General features: G+C 37.2%; 1 protein-coding gene across 4 annotated transcripts in view; it reads right to left on the bottom strand.

Moving 5' to 3' along the window:
- The window catches only part of DNAH5 (dynein axonemal heavy chain 5), a 362294-nt gene that overhangs the window by 242666 nt on the left and 101257 nt on the right, over window positions 1–18371 (bottom strand). For 2 of the 4 annotated variants that reach the window (XM_032279092.1, XM_032279095.1), the window contains exons 5-12: window positions 17171–17392; window positions 15063–15200; window positions 13791–13967; window positions 12024–12137; window positions 11202–11309; window positions 9448–9570; window positions 8661–8876; window positions 5431–5538 (exon numbers count right to left, since the gene is read on the bottom strand). In XM_032279092.1, coding sequence (XP_032134983.1) covers window positions 5431–5538; window positions 8661–8876; window positions 9448–9570; window positions 11202–11309; window positions 12024–12137; window positions 13791–13967; window positions 15063–15200; window positions 17171–17392 — 1206 coding nt within the window. The remainder of the gene's footprint in view (window positions 1–5430; window positions 5539–8660; window positions 8877–9447; window positions 9571–11201; window positions 11310–12023; window positions 12138–13790; window positions 13968–15062; window positions 15201–17170; window positions 17393–18371) is intronic. The other 2 variants (XM_032279094.1, XM_032279093.1) reach the window with 2 other exon arrangements.

Genomic DNA, 18371 nt, shown 5'->3' with positions numbered 1-18371 from the left:
AATCACAAAAGGGGGAAATCACATTATCTAGAAAGAAATGACTATTTGATAACAAATACCTCATTCAAAACAATAGGCGCCAAAAATTAACGAAAAAAGGTCTTCTGATTGCTGAAGGAAAACAACATTCAAACTAAAATCACACGTAAAACGAGACTAATATTCAAGATGGAGGGCAACTTTATAGGCATTTGGGGGTAAAGACTGGAAGAGTTTGCTATTAACAGACTCTTATTAAAATAAAACTAAAATATATACTTCTTTTGGGAGGCCGAGACGGGTAGATCACGAGGTCAAGAGATCAAGACCATCCTGGTCAACATGATGAAATCCCGTCTCTACTAAAAATACAAAAATTAACTGGGCATGGTGGTGCACACCTGTAGTCCCAGCTACTCGGGAGGCTGAGGCAGGAGAATTGCTTGAACCCAGGAGGCAGAGGTTGCAGTGAGCCGAGATCGCGCCATTGCACTCCAGCCTGGGTAACAAGAGTGAAACTCCATCTCAAAAAATAAAAAATAAAAAAAGAATGATAATGAACCCAAAAAGAGAGAAAGATACAATTAGAGTACTAATGAGATGTAATAATAAGCAAAGCAATCTGTAAACATGTTGCTAAATCTAAATAATTATTAGTAACAACAAGTATAAAAAGTCTAACAGCAAAGATAAAACTAAAATTCAAGATATTGCATGAATGAGAGGTGGGCTGATAAAACAATTAATTTTAAACTTTTTAAAGTCAGGTATATATGCTAAAGCCACTAAAAACATAAATACAACATTAAAAATATAAGTAGAAGAGGAATAAAGAGAACAACAAAATTTAATCAACAAAATATAAAACAGAAAAAGTCAAAGAAAGAAGTTCACCTCATTGAAAATTCAAAATAGATTGTAGAAGTAATTCTAACTATACTAGAAACCACAATCAATGTAAATGGCTTAAACTTGCAATTAAAGGAAAGAGAGTCTCAGCTATTTTTATATGTACATATATAAATCATATATAGAGATATAGATCTCTATATATATATATCTCTATATCTCTATATCTCTTTATATATGATTATATATGGATATTACATTAAATTATAGATATATGGATTTAATATGAATGTGAATTATATATGTGCTTGTGTTGAATAATATATAAGGATGTTATACATATAAATTATAGACATACGGATTTTATATATATATATGGATTCTATGTATGTGGATTATATGTATGTGTGTATTATATGTATATAATCCAACCATTGCTCTTTTAAGAAATAGCAGGCCAGGTACAGTGGCTCACACCTTCAATCTCAGCACATTGGGAGGCCAACAGGGGCAGATTCCTTGAGCCCAGAAGTTTGAAACCAGCCTAGGCAACATGCCAAAATCCTGTCTCTACAAAAAATACAAAATTTAGCTGGGCATGGTGGCGTGCACCCGTAGTCTCAGCTACTCAGGAGGCTGAGGTGGGATGATCGTTTGAGCCCAGCAGGTCGAGGCTGCAGTGAGCCAAGATCTTACCACTGCACTCCAGCCTGGGCGACAGAGCAAGACCCTGTCTCAAAAAAAAAGAAAATGGTGGTCTGGATATTGCCAACTGGTTGCCTTACCATGTTACTTCTGACCTCACATTATCTGAAATCAAACCCATTTAGGTACTAATTCTTATTGCATATCAAACTGGTCTCCTCATTTTAATACTACATCAATTAATGTCTCTTCAAGTTGGCAAAGACTTAAAACTTCTGACTGGTAAGTTGAAAAAAAGTTGCTGACTTTGCCTTGAAGCATGAAATATAAAATAAGGAAATAATTTTTCTATGTTTTATTTAATTAAATTTGGATTTTAATTATAGCTCTGCACTAAATCTTAGGATGCACAAAGAATAAGTTGTGCTTAGTCTTTTGGAGCAATTTTTTGGAAGGAGGGTCAAAGTTACATAATAGTATAAGATGTGTAATGTTCTCAGGAGAACCCATAAAGACGGTTTCAGAAAACATATTTGAGGGGTTCATGAAAGGGATTTTTAAATCATTCTTTTTACAACACATGTTTCATCTTCAATGCTTTTAGAACAATTTTTAGTCTTTGATTAATCTCATTCTGAGATAGAGCTATTGGTGGGCGGGGGATGGGTAAGCTGCAAGCTTGCTGCCCGATCCAACAAACCCTCAAAACTGAAGGATCTGGAAGCCTATTACAATACTTCCTTGCCCTCAATAGTTCTGGCTACTTCTACTGGAGGTATATGTATTTTTAAAGTGACATTATTTCTTCTGCTACGTCCACATCTTAGGATGAAAAAATGTTTCTGCATTAAAAAAACAGTACAGTTAGCCTACCGAAATGAGTATCTCAATGTTTTCACTAAATAAAAAATCTCTATGTATAAATTATGCAAAACCGAAACATTTATAACCCTTCCACTGCCTCCCTCTCCTTCAGACACCAGCAAATCTCTACTGGGCCCTAACACTGTTACCTGGTTTTTCTTATCTTTCTACCCTATGGCTTTGCAAAGGCCTGGGCTGAACTGTCTGTGAACATGTATGACCTAGAATTAATTTTCTTGTTCTGAGCCTTGGTCCATTCTTACAGTCTGTGGGGGCTGGGTTATGGAATCTTCACACTTATCTTCCCATTAGTTCTGGGGTCTCAGCTCCTACTCAGTTTTCCTTTAAGTCAGCTTGCCACTCAACACCCATCCTTTACTAAGCAGTGCCTTCTCCATCTGCTCCAATCAGCATGCTTCTAGACTTCCAACAGCCCACTTGGTTCCAACACGCTGCCTTCTTTGACCTGTTAGTACCAGCATGAACCCTAAATCAGGATTCCAGGCTCTGATCCCTTTGACGGGGAGCCACGGACATCACCCTAATCCAAGTCACTCAGGAGTCTTTCACTTGAGATGCTACGGTTGCTGAGTCTCTCCAAGACTCCTGGACTCATCACCACCCTCACTCCATCCAGAGTCATGGGAAGGTAAGTATTTTTGCCACAGCTTTATCAAGACGAGGGCTGAATTCATGAGAGTGGGTGAGTATTTAAAGGAGAGACCACAGAACAATTAAGAGAAGGAGAATGGACAAAGGAATAAAGAAGTCTAAGTAAAAGAAAAACTCATCGGCAAAAAAGTCAGAAGTGAACAATTTTTAGATGGAAGACAAGACAGATAATAGTGTTGAATTTATTTTAAGAAGGCTGAGTAGAAAGGGAACTAATACAGTAGTCCCCTTTTATCCTCAGGAATATGTTCCAAAACCCCCAGTGAGTGACTGAACCAAAGATAGTGCCAAACCCTAAATAGACCATGCTTTCCCCTATACATACATACAAACATCATAATGTTTAATTTACAAAATAGGCATAGTAAGAGATTAGCAACAATAATTAATAAAAAAACTAGCACGATGTTAACAACATACTGTAATAAAAGTTATGTGAATGTGCCCCCTCTCTCTCTCAGAACATCTTATTGTACTGTACTCACCTATTTTGAGACCACAGTTGATCATGGGTAATTGAAACCATGGAAAGTAAAACCACACAAACATCTATCCAGCATCAAGCACAGCCTCCTCTCCGAAGCTTTCCTAACCCCAGCCAAGCAGAAGTATCAGATTATCTTTTCATAGGTTCACAAGATCGGATTCTGCGCAATGTTTTGCAGACCTGATCTCCCTATACACTTCTGTGGGACTTGCGCTATATCTCTTTATTTTTGAATCCTGACTTTCTGGCATAATATCAGAATAGTATTCTTTCATAACTAGCCATTTTAGCCCCATCTGCCATTTTTTAATGCTACATTCATTACTCTGTTCTTATATGTGTGCTTATGTTTTAATCATTTCACTGCCTGCCTCCTCTCACTATGAGCTGCGAGAGCAAATCTACTTGATTCATTTCTATAATCATAACCTACAGCATAGAAGCCTATACATAATTGCTGTATACCAAATGTTTGTTTCGTTTAAATAAATCTACATGTTCTTATTAATATATGGGAATAAAACATAATCCCTGCATTCAAGGTGCTCACCATCTATGTTCCACGTGTCAGTTACATCAGTACCACGTGGTCAAACACTGCTGGGAAACACAGGTGAACATCAGAATCTGCCATTATCCATCAATTTCTAACAAAAAGAGACCAAGATCCACTGTCCTTACGTCTGAATCTGCCCCCAAAAGAAGTCATTGCTTAAATTATTACAGGCATTCTCCCTTTCCTTCTGCTGTGTGGCACAATTTAAAAAGCTGAATTCTAAAGCCAGAACACCTAGGTTCCACCCCTTGTTATGTCTGTTACTTTGAGCAAGCCACTTCACCTCACTGTGTCCCAGATTCCCCCTCTGCAAAATGAGCAGAACAAGAGCACCCACTTTATAGGATTATTGTGATTATTAAGTGGATTAGCACATACCAGGTGCTTAGAACAGCGCCTGACACATAGGATTAGCTAGCTTCGTTTACAACTCATTCTATCACTGAACTCATTCCTCCAAAGTGTCTCAGAGCTCCTTTTACTTTGAAGTACATAAATTTAATGCAAACCAAAAACTCTGGGAAAGAAATAGAGTGCCTATGTTCCTCTTTTAGTCAGAAAGATATACATTTGCACCTCACTGGAATGAAAAAATGTCCACATATTCATTATGGTAGATACTTGTCCGGTGTCTCCCCATCTTACCCTCTCTGACTCCCCTTTCCTGATAATCAGCATTCCCAATGACCCAGTGGATCCTACCCCACCAGTGTCTAGCACAAGATCTCACAGTGGAGAGGTGCAGGACTAGGCACCTCACCAGAACTGGCAAGCCCAACCCCTTCCCCAGGAATCTGGAGCCTGCCTGGTCCTGTGAAACAGTCTCAGTAGCTACTGATGCCATAAACTGCTCATATGAGCTGCAAGGCATGACGGCTGGTCTACAGTGAGCAGGGAAAGAAGGAAAAGAGGAAGGGGTTGCAAGACCAAGAAGACGTCCGGGTGTTGAGCGGTCCCACCATTTCTAAGGCCAGTGGCAGGCCTGCCTTGGAATCTGCCAGACATTGCTGACCATTTGCCTGAGCCGCCTCTGGTCATAATCATTGCTACACAGTGACAAGTGGAAATAAGTGTCTATATTCTAATCACACCGCAATGTTCAACAGAAGGTGAGAGTTGACTTTCTAAGAACTTCAATGGAAGACGTGTAGAAGTCTGATCCACATCATTAGCCAAAGCTATATTTATGACCCTTTAATCCATGAAAAACAGCCTTCAATTATTAATCTGAAATCACAAAACACAGGCTGAGGTTGCTATCGGTCACCTCCATGATGAAGACACCTCTGCCTTCTGAATGGGTAATGATTAACAGCATTATACAGAAAGGAAAAAATAAACACATGACTGTCAACAGGAATTTTATTATACAACCTACATGAAGGTCACTAGTCTGCTTGCAAAACTCTTCATAATCTTGGTCAAAATCCATTTTCCGCTGGTCTAAGAAATTATATTCCTTTTTCTTTATGGTTGCCACAATGCCCTGAAATATTATGAGATAAATTAGATAACATTTCAATATTCTTATATTACCTAAGACCCTTAAATGTAGAGCCTATACAACAATTGCCAAAAAAAATCCGTTTAAAGGAAGGTTTATTTTTTTACTCACATTATTTCACACTTATTATTTTACAGGCAGTATAAAGCAGCCATACTGCATTCAAAGAAATCACTTGGAAAGGATTTTTATGTTTTATGTATTTTTGAAAAAATAAAATAAAAACCACATCTGAAAATTGGGAAATGTTTTTTTGTTCACTAAAAGTTTATTGTTAACCATATGTAAAATACTTTTTTAAAGCCCAGAGAAGAATTTACTAAAATATTTTGTCGAAAAGTTTAAATCTTCTCAGAAAATAAATAAGGCTTTCACAGAACACAAACAATATAGGAAGAAAATAATTATGTTATATCTACAGACAAGTTACTATCTTCCAAGCCGCAAATCTCTTAAAAATGTCAAACCAGAATCCACCACTTAAAACCCCTCTAGAATTAATTGCTTTCTACTGTCCTGCAAAGCTGCAGCCTGTGACTAGAAAAGTACAAACTAGGAAGTTCATCTCCTTGAAAATACTATTATCGGAAGCCTTGTTTGCTTTGAATAATGAACTATAATACTCTGTGATTCTTCTTAACCAGGCACTAAGCTATTCTCAAACTCAGGTGCCCACATTGTTGACAGAGGCATATAATTTTTATGAAGAATATTGGGCTCCCTTCTTCTATGATCTCCTCTTCAAAGTCACTTCCATTTAAACATCAAATCTCTCAATAGACAAAAGTGTATAAATGGCATAACTTTTTGAATCAAGTTTACTAGATAAAACAACCTACTCGTTCATGCTGCATAACTACAAAATTAGTTCTATTTAGAAACTGTGTGTGTATATATATGTTTTTATGTAATATTATATATATGTATGTGTGTGCATGAAATATTATATAAAATATGCACACACAAAATATATATATATATGCATGGAATGATACAATGCCTAGGATTTACAGTGCTGATATTTCTTAAAATCAAAAGAATCAAAAGTGTGTGTACATGTATATATACACATATATATATACATATATATATACACATATAGAAGTAGCTTTTCCATGCTTCCTTTAGACATTTTATATGACACTCTATGTGTGTGTATGTATACGTATATACATATGTATATATGTATGTATATGTATATATATGTGTGTGTGTGTATATTTAAATACACACACACACATACAGTATTATATTTGTAGGGACAGGGATGAACTGGAAACCAGCATTCTCAGCAAACTGACACGAGAACAGAAAACCAAATACCGCATATTTTCACTCATAGGCGGGTGATGAACAATGAGAACGCATGGGCACAGGGAGGGAAACATCTCACACTGGGGTAGATTAGGAGGTGGGGGGCCAGGGGAGGGGTGGGACAGAGGGGGTGGGGAGTTGGGGAGGGATAACACCAGGAGAAATGTCTGATGTGGGCAACAGGGGGATGGAGACAGCAAACCACCATGGCATATGTGCACCTAGGCAACAATCCTGCAGGATGAGCACATGTACCCTAGAGCTTAAAATACAATAAAAAATAATAATAATAAAATGTCTAAAAGAAGTATGGAAAAGCTACATTACCACATTTTGATGTAGTAATTTTAAAGATTTGGGGATTTGAGAAAATCCTGCTCTATGACTGGATTTAATGGTCACTTAAGATTATTAAGTTAAATAGAAAATGATTGTGACCTTTACACCAACTACTCAAGTTCAATCTACTTAATTATTTTCTTGATAGATATTTTTTGCACACCTATTATGTGGCAAAAAACTTTAAAGGTTTCCTGCTAAATAAAGGTCTTTTTCTTTTTCTCTCCCAAAACTTGGTATACTCAATGAAAAAGATTCCTTATGTTAGGCTAAACTGTTAGAGTACAAAAATTAATGTGTAAATAGCAAAGACTTGGAACCAACCCAAATGCCCATCGATGTTAGACTGGATAAAGAAAATGTGGTACATATACACCATGGAAGACTATGCAGCCATAAAGAAAAAGATGAGTTCATGTCCTTTGCAGGGACATGGATGAAGTTGGAAGCCATCATTCTCAACAAACTAACACAAGAACAGAAAACCAAACACCACATGTTCTCACTTATAAGTGAGAGTTGAACAATGAGAACACATGGACACAGGGAGGGGAACATCACATACTGGGGACTGTCGGTGGGTGGGGATTAGGGGAGAGACAGCATTATGAGAAATGCCTAATGTAGATGACAGGGTGAAGGATGCAGCCAACCACCATGGCACATGTATTCCTATGCAACAAACCTGCAACTGCATGTTCTGCATATGTATCCCAGAACTTAAAGTACAATTTTAAAAAAATTAGTAAGCAGTGGTTAATTATATGATCCTTTTCAAATTCAAGTACCAAAATTTTAAGATTTAGTGTCACTGTTCCCCAAAAAAGAAAAAAAATTGACTATGTCTACATTAAGAATTTAAAGCAAATTGTTTATAAATCGTGTTTCTAAAATCTTCAAGATGTTATTAGGTCATCATGCCTACTTTCAAAACTAAAGTTAGTCACACAGATACCATCACAAGATAAAGCAGTTAAAAATCAAAATAATCAGGGGAGTCTTATCTAGAATAAAATCAGGTCCTTTATATTTTTTAATATGTATCCAAATAAAATACTTAAATGCAGAAATAATTTAGTGTCATGCAATGCCTGGTGTCAACTAGTGTCTGACACAGTGTACTCTGCATTAAATATTTCTTGCATGAATAAATAAAATAATAAGTTACATTTAAGCATTTTCCTTGTACTACTAATGAAAATGCTTTTTTAATGGTGATTAATTTTAGACTATTGGGAAGTCATTCTTATAACCACACACCTGAAAAGAACATATTACCACCATTACACAATTCTCAAATAAATCTAATTTCCTTATTGTTAAAGGACATGAGGTTATTTATATTACATTACAAACTGATGATTTGAATCATTCTCAACACTGTTATTTGCATAAAATATTGAAGTTTAGTTGTGGATTATGGTAGAAAATATAGCTTTAAAGTACAATACCTGGTATTTAGTGACTATGTCTTCCAGCCCTTCAATTGTAGAATCTTGAAGGACTGAATACGTCCTGAGGATTGTAAAGATGTCTATTATCTTGGCCAGGCGTCGGTGAAAAGTTTCAAATTTTCCAAAAATATACATCTCACTAAAATCAAACTGCTTTGCATTTGGATCTTGTTTAAGCTTTTGTTTTGTCTTGTGAAAGCAGTGCTGGTATTCCTTAAAATCACAAGAAAAATATACAACAAAGGGAATTATAGAAGTATCAACTTTATTTTCTTAAGCGAAAGCGACAGGAAAATTAGGATGGAATTGCAAGCCTTTTTTATAGTTTCATGCCTTTGCGTGTACTCACTCATCAGCCTGGAAAATCATCTTTTCACCTCTTCGAATGAAGCAATTCTAGATTCTAATCTGATTACTCATGACACAACTCAAAGGTGTGGTTTTCCCATCTTGGTCGCACGGTTTTGGTAACAGCATCCTTCTATGACTCTCTCTCTCCATTCATCTTTAAGATGCTTAAGAAAAACTACCTCATATAAGTTATCTTTGTATCTCTAGTACTTAATGTGGTAACAGGACATAGTAGGCTCCCAAGGAGGGTAAAAAAAAATAACCGAATAAATTTTCTGGGAAAGTTAAGCAACATTCAATTTTCTTAATAGTTAAGAATCACTGTTCTTTTTAGCAACAAATAATATAATAATAATAAAATGATTTCAGATGGTCTCAGCAGCAAAAATAAGATAAAAATAACAGAACATCTAAATACTAAACTGACCATTACCTGTTTCAGTTTAATCGCAGATAATATCTTTTCTACAACAACATCCTGTGGCTGGTTCCAGATGGAAGCAGTTCCATTATTGGTAATATAGGCTTTACATGAAGATATAATCTGATTTGTCACCTGGGATTTTTCAATAAAATGATGTTAAGTACACAAAACAGCCATGGATTGTACACTGGACTAGAAGGTCCTTAACGCTTCTGCTTCTCAGAACTCACAATCTTCTAACTTGAACTTGGACTTATTTTTTTCCATCACAATTATAATCAACCAATGACCCTCTGATATTGTCAAAATTGTTTATGAAATCACAGAGTTGGAAGCACCATGGAAACTCGACAATTTGGGCCACCTTGTTTATGCAGGATGAATTGTCTTAGCCAACCAAGAAAGGATTCATTTCCCTACCTAAAAACTGATGAGTTTTATAATATCTAACTCACAGTTTCTTAGCACCATTTAAAGTACTGTCAACCCTGATCTTTCCATGTGACCATGCTCAGCAATGGAAATGTCACAAGGAGAAGGCCACAGAGAAAAGGAAAGCTAATGTACAAAACCACTAACATTTCATTCATTTATTAATTTTTTGAATAACACACAAAGAAAATTAAATGACCATGCGATATGCATGGAATGATATGATGCCAGGATTTACAGTGCAGGGGGTGGGGGTATGGGCGAATCAAGATCAGCCATGTGTGGATATTTGCCGAATCTAAGTGACATGTACATGACATTCCAGTATACATTTCTCTCTCCTTTTGTACCCACTTCAACATTTCCATAATGAAAGTTTTTTTTATAATTAGATAAATGGTGGTTTAATTATTTTATGCTAGACCAAGTTTTGCAAATAATATGCATAAAACCTAAATTAATAACACAAATTTACTTTTGGATCTCATTTACACAGGGAATACTCCCCCAACCCTAACATATAATTTTAAAGTATACAGAAGTTGGGAGGGAATCTTGCAGCCAACCCTCCTTTTTTTTTACCTCAACTACCTACATGAGAGCAGTTTCCCATTGAGCTCTTAAGGCTGGATGTCCCTATTCCCAGGAAGAATTGTGCCTCCTACTGTGTTAGTATTCAGAATGCAAGTCTTGATGAGTCAAAAATTCTTCTATTTTAATACAACATTTAAGATTTTTGCCTTGATAATGAAAAAGTCATTTACTCCTTAGAGACCATTCAAAATGAGAATACTGACAATGCTTACCATAAACACTTACGAGTTAGGACATAAGGTTTAAGCATTGTTATGTGTTTTGGCAGAATCATTATAATTGTTTTATAGATTACTAGAACATTGCAAATGGCTTTTATTGCAATGATTACTGTTCTAATAACACCAAGTAAACAACTGTGGCATCAAAAAAATTTGGAACAGTGGCATATGAAATATGAAACAGGAGACAGCCAGTTAAATATAGCTTTTCTTAATTAAAATTTACCCAGTAGGAATATATGATGTGCTAAACCACATAGGAAAAGAAATTCCAAAAGTAATCTTTTTTCATTTGTATTATATAAATAATAAAATATGGGAAATAGTGCTTTATGATTTGCTAGAGTCAGCCTCTGACATAAATTTAACTCTATCTCTATTGATAGCCTAAGCCTTTTTAAAATGGTTAAGATACATATATATTGAACTGGGCCAATGTGGTAATTTTTAATTATCAAAAAATTGATCATTGGCAAAGAAATATAAATGACCATGAACTCTACATCACACACTTACCTTTACAAACAGAGATGTGATCTTCTCAGAGGTGTTATAATAATGAGAGATACTATAGATCATTTTAATTGCATTTATTAGTGTAGGAATAGCATCCATCATGGACAGCTGAAAGACACCATCAAAGTTTTCAGAAAAAAAAATCATCAAATTCAGCAAAATTCTAATAGACTAACCATTCCACTAGCATTAAAATAAAGTTTAAGATAGTTCCATTAAACATTTAAAAATATTATCTAATGCTTTACATGAAAATAATATATTTAATAGTACTTTTATGATTTTAGTCATATACGGTTAATCAAATGTTATTTCAATTAAAGAAATATTGACCTGCTGTTAATGACAAGCAACATCGAGTTAACTGTTAACTGTTATTAATGAGGAACTGTTAATAACAGTTAATGTTGTAATAAGTAAAAGCAGGCATTTCCTAAAGCTAAAAGATCAATCACCAGTTAATAACTTTTCCCATAGTTCTTCGGGGTATATCGTTCAGAATGTCCTTTGCAATATTTAATGGAAAATGTAACATGCAATAAATGTTTTAAAATATAACACCTCATACATATCTTCAATAAATAGTAGATAGATTGTTTAGAGTTAGATATAGAAATACAGATATCTATGTGTGTGTGTGTGTGTGTGTATGTGTGTGTGTGTGTGTGTGTGTGTGTGTGTGTGTATAATTTTCTTGGAAATAAAAAGTTTCTAAGACCTTTCCAATGGACTGTAATATCGATGAACCAAAATTCAATATGCAATTCAGCTAGTGAAAAAAGGGTTGTCTATAGATTAAAAGAATAGAAATCCTTAACTCACTGGATCACTGCTGTACAAAGGGTCACAACATTTTTCCAGTGTATACAAGTATTTCACATTGTCCTTTGCTTCGTTAGTTGCATCAGTGATTCGAATATCTGTCTCCCGCCAAGTCTAAGCACAATATGGAAAAGCAATTTTAATGCAATTATTAATAGAGGAAATTCCAACATAACAACCGCTAAGAGTCACCACAAATCCATTAGGCCAGACTTTCCGTGCATCTCACATAAAACTGAATCCAGAAGGGTGAGAGATATTGCTATGCTGGAAAGCAATTTAAAAGTTTTGACTAAATTTTTTAAAGCATCTCTTCCAGGGCTTCTCATATAAAAGCTATGCCATGACTATCACAGGGTACCAAGAAGGCAGCACCTACCTTTTAACTCACACCTTTTCCCCTCCACTGGTTACCAGACCCATTTGGTACCTCACTCCCATACTTTCTGTCTTTCTGCTATTCTAACCTGAACTCCCTTCCTATATCCCTATACATTTATTCACTAATGTAGTAAATATTTATCATCTGCCAACTGTATGCCAGAACTATGCTATGAGCTAGTAACTTAGAAATAAAAAGATAATCTAACAGTGAGAGAAGTAAAAGGAAATTATTTAGCACATCAAAACGTTCCACTGACTTCACGGAAGTCCGACTGATAATATTTCTGAACTATATAGCAAGGTTCACCTCTGCTATTTCTCTTAAGAATAATATAAAGTAAATCTATAGCACATTTATAGCAACAAATTATTATTGCTTACTTAGATTATTTGCATGTATCAAAACATGCAAATAGCTAATAACACCCATGCAAATAGTTAACAAATAGTCTTTCCAACATTAATGCCAGGTGAGTTGGGCAGCCTCTATGATCGTCCCCAATGACCACAGACTCCCTGTATTCAAGCTCTTGTATTCATCCCTGTTCCTTGATTGTAGGCTGAATCTAGTGACTTGCTTCCAGTAAGGAGAATATGACGAAAGTGATGGGATGTCACTTCAAGAACTAGTTTACTTAAAGACTGTGGCTTCTAGGTTGGGTGCTCTCTTGCCTCTCTCACTTGCTCCCTTTAAGGGATGCCAGCTGCTGTGTTCTAAGCTGCTCTATGGAGAGGCCCATGTGGGAAGGAACTGAAGGAAGTCTCCAACCAACAGCCAGCAAGAAACTGAATCTAGCAACATCCAGTTGAGTGAACTCGGAAGCAGATCTTCCCCAAGTTGAGTCTTAAGATGAACCCACATCACAGCTGCAACCTTATGAGATACCAGGAGTCAGAGGCACCCAGCTAAGCTGCACCCAGCTTCCTGGCCCATAGACTGTGAGATTAAAATATTGGCTGTTTTAAGCTGCTAATGGTGGTTGTTTGTTTTACAATATAAAACTAATATACAAGGGCTAAAAAATAAACATGAATAAGGTGAGTTTTCATTATTATTATTTCTGGCTGGTCTGAAAACATTATCTATATATACATATATATATACATATATACACACACACACCTGCTATCATGCTCTGTCTTAATTACATGCAATGCCCTCTAATAACACATATACATACATGTAGACCAGCTAACAAATGCCTTTAATTCAAAGACTATTCCACAGCCTCCAAAGTTATATGAGGGAAATATTATGTAATTTAAAATGTTTTTCATAAAGGTATCATAACATGTTTTTGTTCCTAATCACTCTATGACTTGTAAATATGCATAGAGAATTCTCCTTCCCATTTCATAAGGAAAAATGAAATGGCTGATGACCTTCAGCAGTTTTGACTTGGCCGCTGCAAGCACTGCCAGCACGGCCTTCACATCAGGACTTTTCAGTTGTTCCAAGAGGTAGTTAAACTTGGAGAGTCTTTTCTTCCAGTACTCCAGCTCTGCTCGTGGCCCAACGTCATCTGCTTCCTTCCGCAGCTGATTGTTTTCAGCAAGAACCTGCAAATGCACAGGAAAACATGAACCATTGTGTGGGGCTGGAGATACTAAAATTATACACAAGCAAAACAAATAAGGAAATCAATTATCCTATCTGGGTCATGATATATGTGTATTCCATGCTTCCAGCAACCATCTTTTACTAACTTAGCATGTATCCATTTTTAAATGCCAAAAAAATTTATTTGACTTGTTTTCACTGAAAACCACTTATGTCTTCCTTGTTTGAAAATAGTTTATATTTGGGGGTTATTTTGAGATTTTTGATTTGTATTTTTTTCTTTTAAGGATATGTATTTTACATATTTATGGGGTACATGTGAGTATTTATTATATGTATAGAATGTGTCATGATCAGATCAGAGTATTTGGGATCTGATCACCTTGATTACTTACCGTTTCTATGTGTGGGTAACACTTCAAGTCCTCTCTTCTAAGTATTAGATTGGTGCAAAAATAATTTGCCCTTGAAAGTAATGGCAAAAACCACAATTACTTTTTGCACCAACCTACTATTTTGAAATATACAGTATACTGTTGTTAACTACAGTCACCCAATCTGTAATCGAAAACTACCTATTTAATGAGCTGTAATGAGTTTCTGAAGGCCTTGACCTCAAGAATTTTTCTTCACTATTCATTTACTCTATCACCTTGGAGTAACATAACCTTATTAAATTGCATGGTTTAGGCTAGTGGATTTTAATTTTGCTTACTTTTTAATGTAATGTCCACCTTCATTCCTTCATTTAGGACTTTTCTGAATTTGTTTTAACGTTAAGTCTCCAGCTCCCTTTCGGAGGACACGCTGAAATAGAAAACTCCTCATGCTTCTACAGCGGTTCTTTCCAAAGTAAATTAGACCTCAAGGAAAAGAAACTTGCAAAGTGCAGCCTTCGAGTGATCTAAGTATACAAAGTCATTACCTCTTCTTAATTCATAATACTAAATGAAAACCACATTGGACCTCTCACCTCCTTAAGGATTTATAGTAAAACTCTTAGCAAATGGAATGTCACATGATAATACACTTTCTTCCATTGTCTAGTTCAGTTACTTGGCACCTGAAATTGACATTTGGTTTCTCAAAATTACCTGTTCTGTCTGTTTGATCCATACTTTCATACAATCCTCTATTTTTTCCAAAGTCTCAGGGTTATTTGCTAGAGTCAAGTAGTCCATAGGTTCCTTTAGGGTTTTCAGTTCAAGTATGCCACATTTTTGAAGGTTCACCTAATCAGAATGAAAATTAAATAATAATATGATGCTTTTATACAACACACAGACTTTGAGCCCTGTATTTTTCACTTTGCTGCACTCTGACAGTGCTCTGGGAAGCCTGTCAGGTAGCACATGCCTCCTCTCCACTCCCACGTGCCTTTGTCCACATTGGCCCCAGACTGTCGGGACCTCCCAACACTTCTCTGTGATCCTACACAACCTCACAATTCAACCCAAAGCCCCCTGCCCTCTGCCACTCAGAAAGAATGCCTCCTCCCACCTGGGCACTCATCCCATTTTGTTAAGACTTTTGTTGCAATATGAAGTGGAACCATATAAAAAAAAATACTGCTTTTTTAGACAAAATGCCAACCTTTTTATTTGGTCCAACCTGCATTTTGGTCTGGCCTCCATCACAGTTAATCACAAAAATAACTCGGGCATTAGCTGGAGTCATCCAGCTAATCATCCTGTGTCTGCCTGAATAAAAGTTGCTTAACTCCCCCATTCCACACCCCTTGGAAAGCATAATGCCCCCTCCCCAATCCCAGCAGGATCAGCACTCCTGGGAGAGGACGGCAGAGTGTTACACTGTCATCATTACCATGGGACCCATTTTCCTACCTCCCCCTACATTCCCAATCTGGGCTCTGTCATCTTATTCCCTTATCTCTCTCTCTCTCTCTCTCTCTCTCTCTCTCTCATTCTATCTGTTTCACACACACACACACACACACACACACACACACACACACACAAAAACATGCCTGCATCCATCAAACGCTGCCCCAAGTAATCACAAACCCAGACTTATAAACAGCACAAAGCATACAGAAGCTAAATCTCACATCTGCCAAAATTATTCTTAAAGGCCTTTTGATCATTGGCTGAGCCACAGGATCCAACTTGCTCTCTCCAAACATATCAATTTCTCTTTCCTTCTTCTGCCCCTTCAGGATCCCTTCTGCCACCCTCATCCACCCCCACACACACACTTCAGTTCCAAATTCCTTTCATTCTAGGACGCACAGCACTGCCACAAGCATTTCGGACTCTTGCCTTTGGAGTCACTCATCTAACTGAGTAAAGTCCTGCATCACTGCCAACATTTTTATGGAACCCCTGAGTGTGATGATTATTACAAACTGTGGAAACTTGAATCTAATCACCACCACATCTTGAAGGAGCAATAAAATTGCCTGCAATGCACTGTTTACAATAGCAAAGACCTGAAACCAACCCAAATGCCCATCGATGATAGACTGGACAGGGAAAATGTGGCACATATACACCATGGAATATTATGCAGCCATCAAAAATGATGAGTTCGTGTCCTTTGTAGGGGCATGGATGAACCTGGAAACCATCATTCTCAGCAAACTGACACAAGAGCAGAAAATCAAACACCGCATGTTCTCACTCATAGGTGGGTGTTGAACAATGAGAACACATGGACACAGGGAGGGAAGCACTACACACTGGGGTCTGTTGGGGGAAATTGGGGAGGGACAGGGGGGTGGGGAAATGGGGAGAGATAGCATGGGGAGAAATGCCAGATATAGGTGATGGGGAGGAAGGCAGCAAATCACACTGTCACGTGTATACCTATGCAACAATCTTGCATGTTCTTCACATGTACCCCAAAACCTAAAATGCAATTAAAAAAAAAAGAATGTAGGATAAATGCCAAGGGAAGTTACTGTAATTTATGTGGCGCATTATGGACATTCTCTCTTTTTTTTTTTAACTTCTAAAAATCATGGAAGTGATCTTTACCATAGAAATTACTGTATAAAATCTCTTCCATATTCAAAATATTGGAGAGTATTATTAAAAGATATGCTTCTAAAAAAAAATTGCCTGCGACATTTTTTGAAAAACTGCAACACGAGGAACTAAGACCGTCTAAGAGATGCATCACACACGTACTGTACTTGTTGACCACCTGATCATTTGTAAAGGAACAGCTTATTCATCCTTACCTTCTCCTTCAAACTCTCCTGTGCACCCGAAAGGACATTCACAAAGCCTTCCAGGGAGCTCAGGAACTCCTGCCGGACGTGAGCTGTGTCCTGCAGGCCCTCAAGCTCGCCCCAGCCATGGCTCGTGGCTCTGAGAGCAGGAATGTAGATGTCCGACAGCAAACGCCTTACACTGTTGAGCAGGCCTCCATCTGCAGCATCTAACATGTTAAAGCTCACCTCCTGGAAAACAAGCAGGAGATCCTTTACTGTACATATGATCCTCAAATGCCACACAGCTACTAAGTCATTTCTAAATGTTGTCACTTTACCAAATACCCAGAAAATTATTAGTTTGGGCCAGGCGTGGTGGCTCACACCTGTAATCCCAGCACTTTGGGCGGCCAAGGCAGGTGGATCATTTGAGATCAGGAATTCAAGACCAGCCTGGGCAACACAGTTTAAAACTCAGTCTCTACTAAAAATACAAAATTTAATTGGGCATGGTGGCAGGCACCTGTAATCCCCTCTACTCGGGAGGCTGAGGCACAAGAATCACTTGAACCCAGGAGGCAGAGGCTGCAGTGAGCCGAGAGGCACCACTGCATTCCAACCTGGGCAGCAGAGCAAGACCCTGTCTCAGAAAAAAAGAAAATTATTAGTTTGACAACCTGGTTAAGAAATAAGAGACAGGCTGGGCACAATGGCTCACACCTGTAATCCCAGCACTTTGGGAGGCCAAGGCGGTAGATCACGAGGCCAGGAGTTCAAGATCAGCCTGGCCAAGATGGTGAAACCCCATCTCTACTAAAAATACAAAAATTAGCCAGGCATGATGGTAGGCACCTATAATCCCAGCCACTCAGGAAACTGAGGCAGAGAATTGCTTGAACCCAGGAGGCAGAGTCTGCAGTGAGCCAAGATCATGCCACTGCACAGCAGCCTGGGCAGAGAGAGATCCATCTCAAAAAACAAACAAAAAAAAAAAAAAAAAAAAAAAAGAAAGGAAAAAAGAAATAAGCTTTACACTATCCTAAATTGTAATCATCAAAATAAAAGCATGCAATAAATAGAATGCCAGATGTTTACCAATTCATATGCTCCAAGAAGATAGTGCACCCATCAGAGGGACAGGAAAAACTTGTACAGACACACTTTACTTTATGCAAAAAAAAAAAAAAAAGTTACATATCTACTCTCAGAAATCTTATCTTAAATGTAT

The sequence above is a fragment of the Sapajus apella genome, unplaced genomic scaffold (genome assembly GCF_009761245.1).
Source record: "Sapajus apella isolate SASKATOON/1434 unplaced genomic scaffold, GSC_monkey_1.0 scaffold11, whole genome shotgun sequence".
NCBI lineage: Eukaryota > Metazoa > Chordata > Mammalia > Primates > Cebidae > Sapajus > Sapajus apella.
The sequence above is the reverse complement of the archived record's forward strand: the minus strand, read 5'-3'. Positions and strand labels throughout refer to the sequence as shown.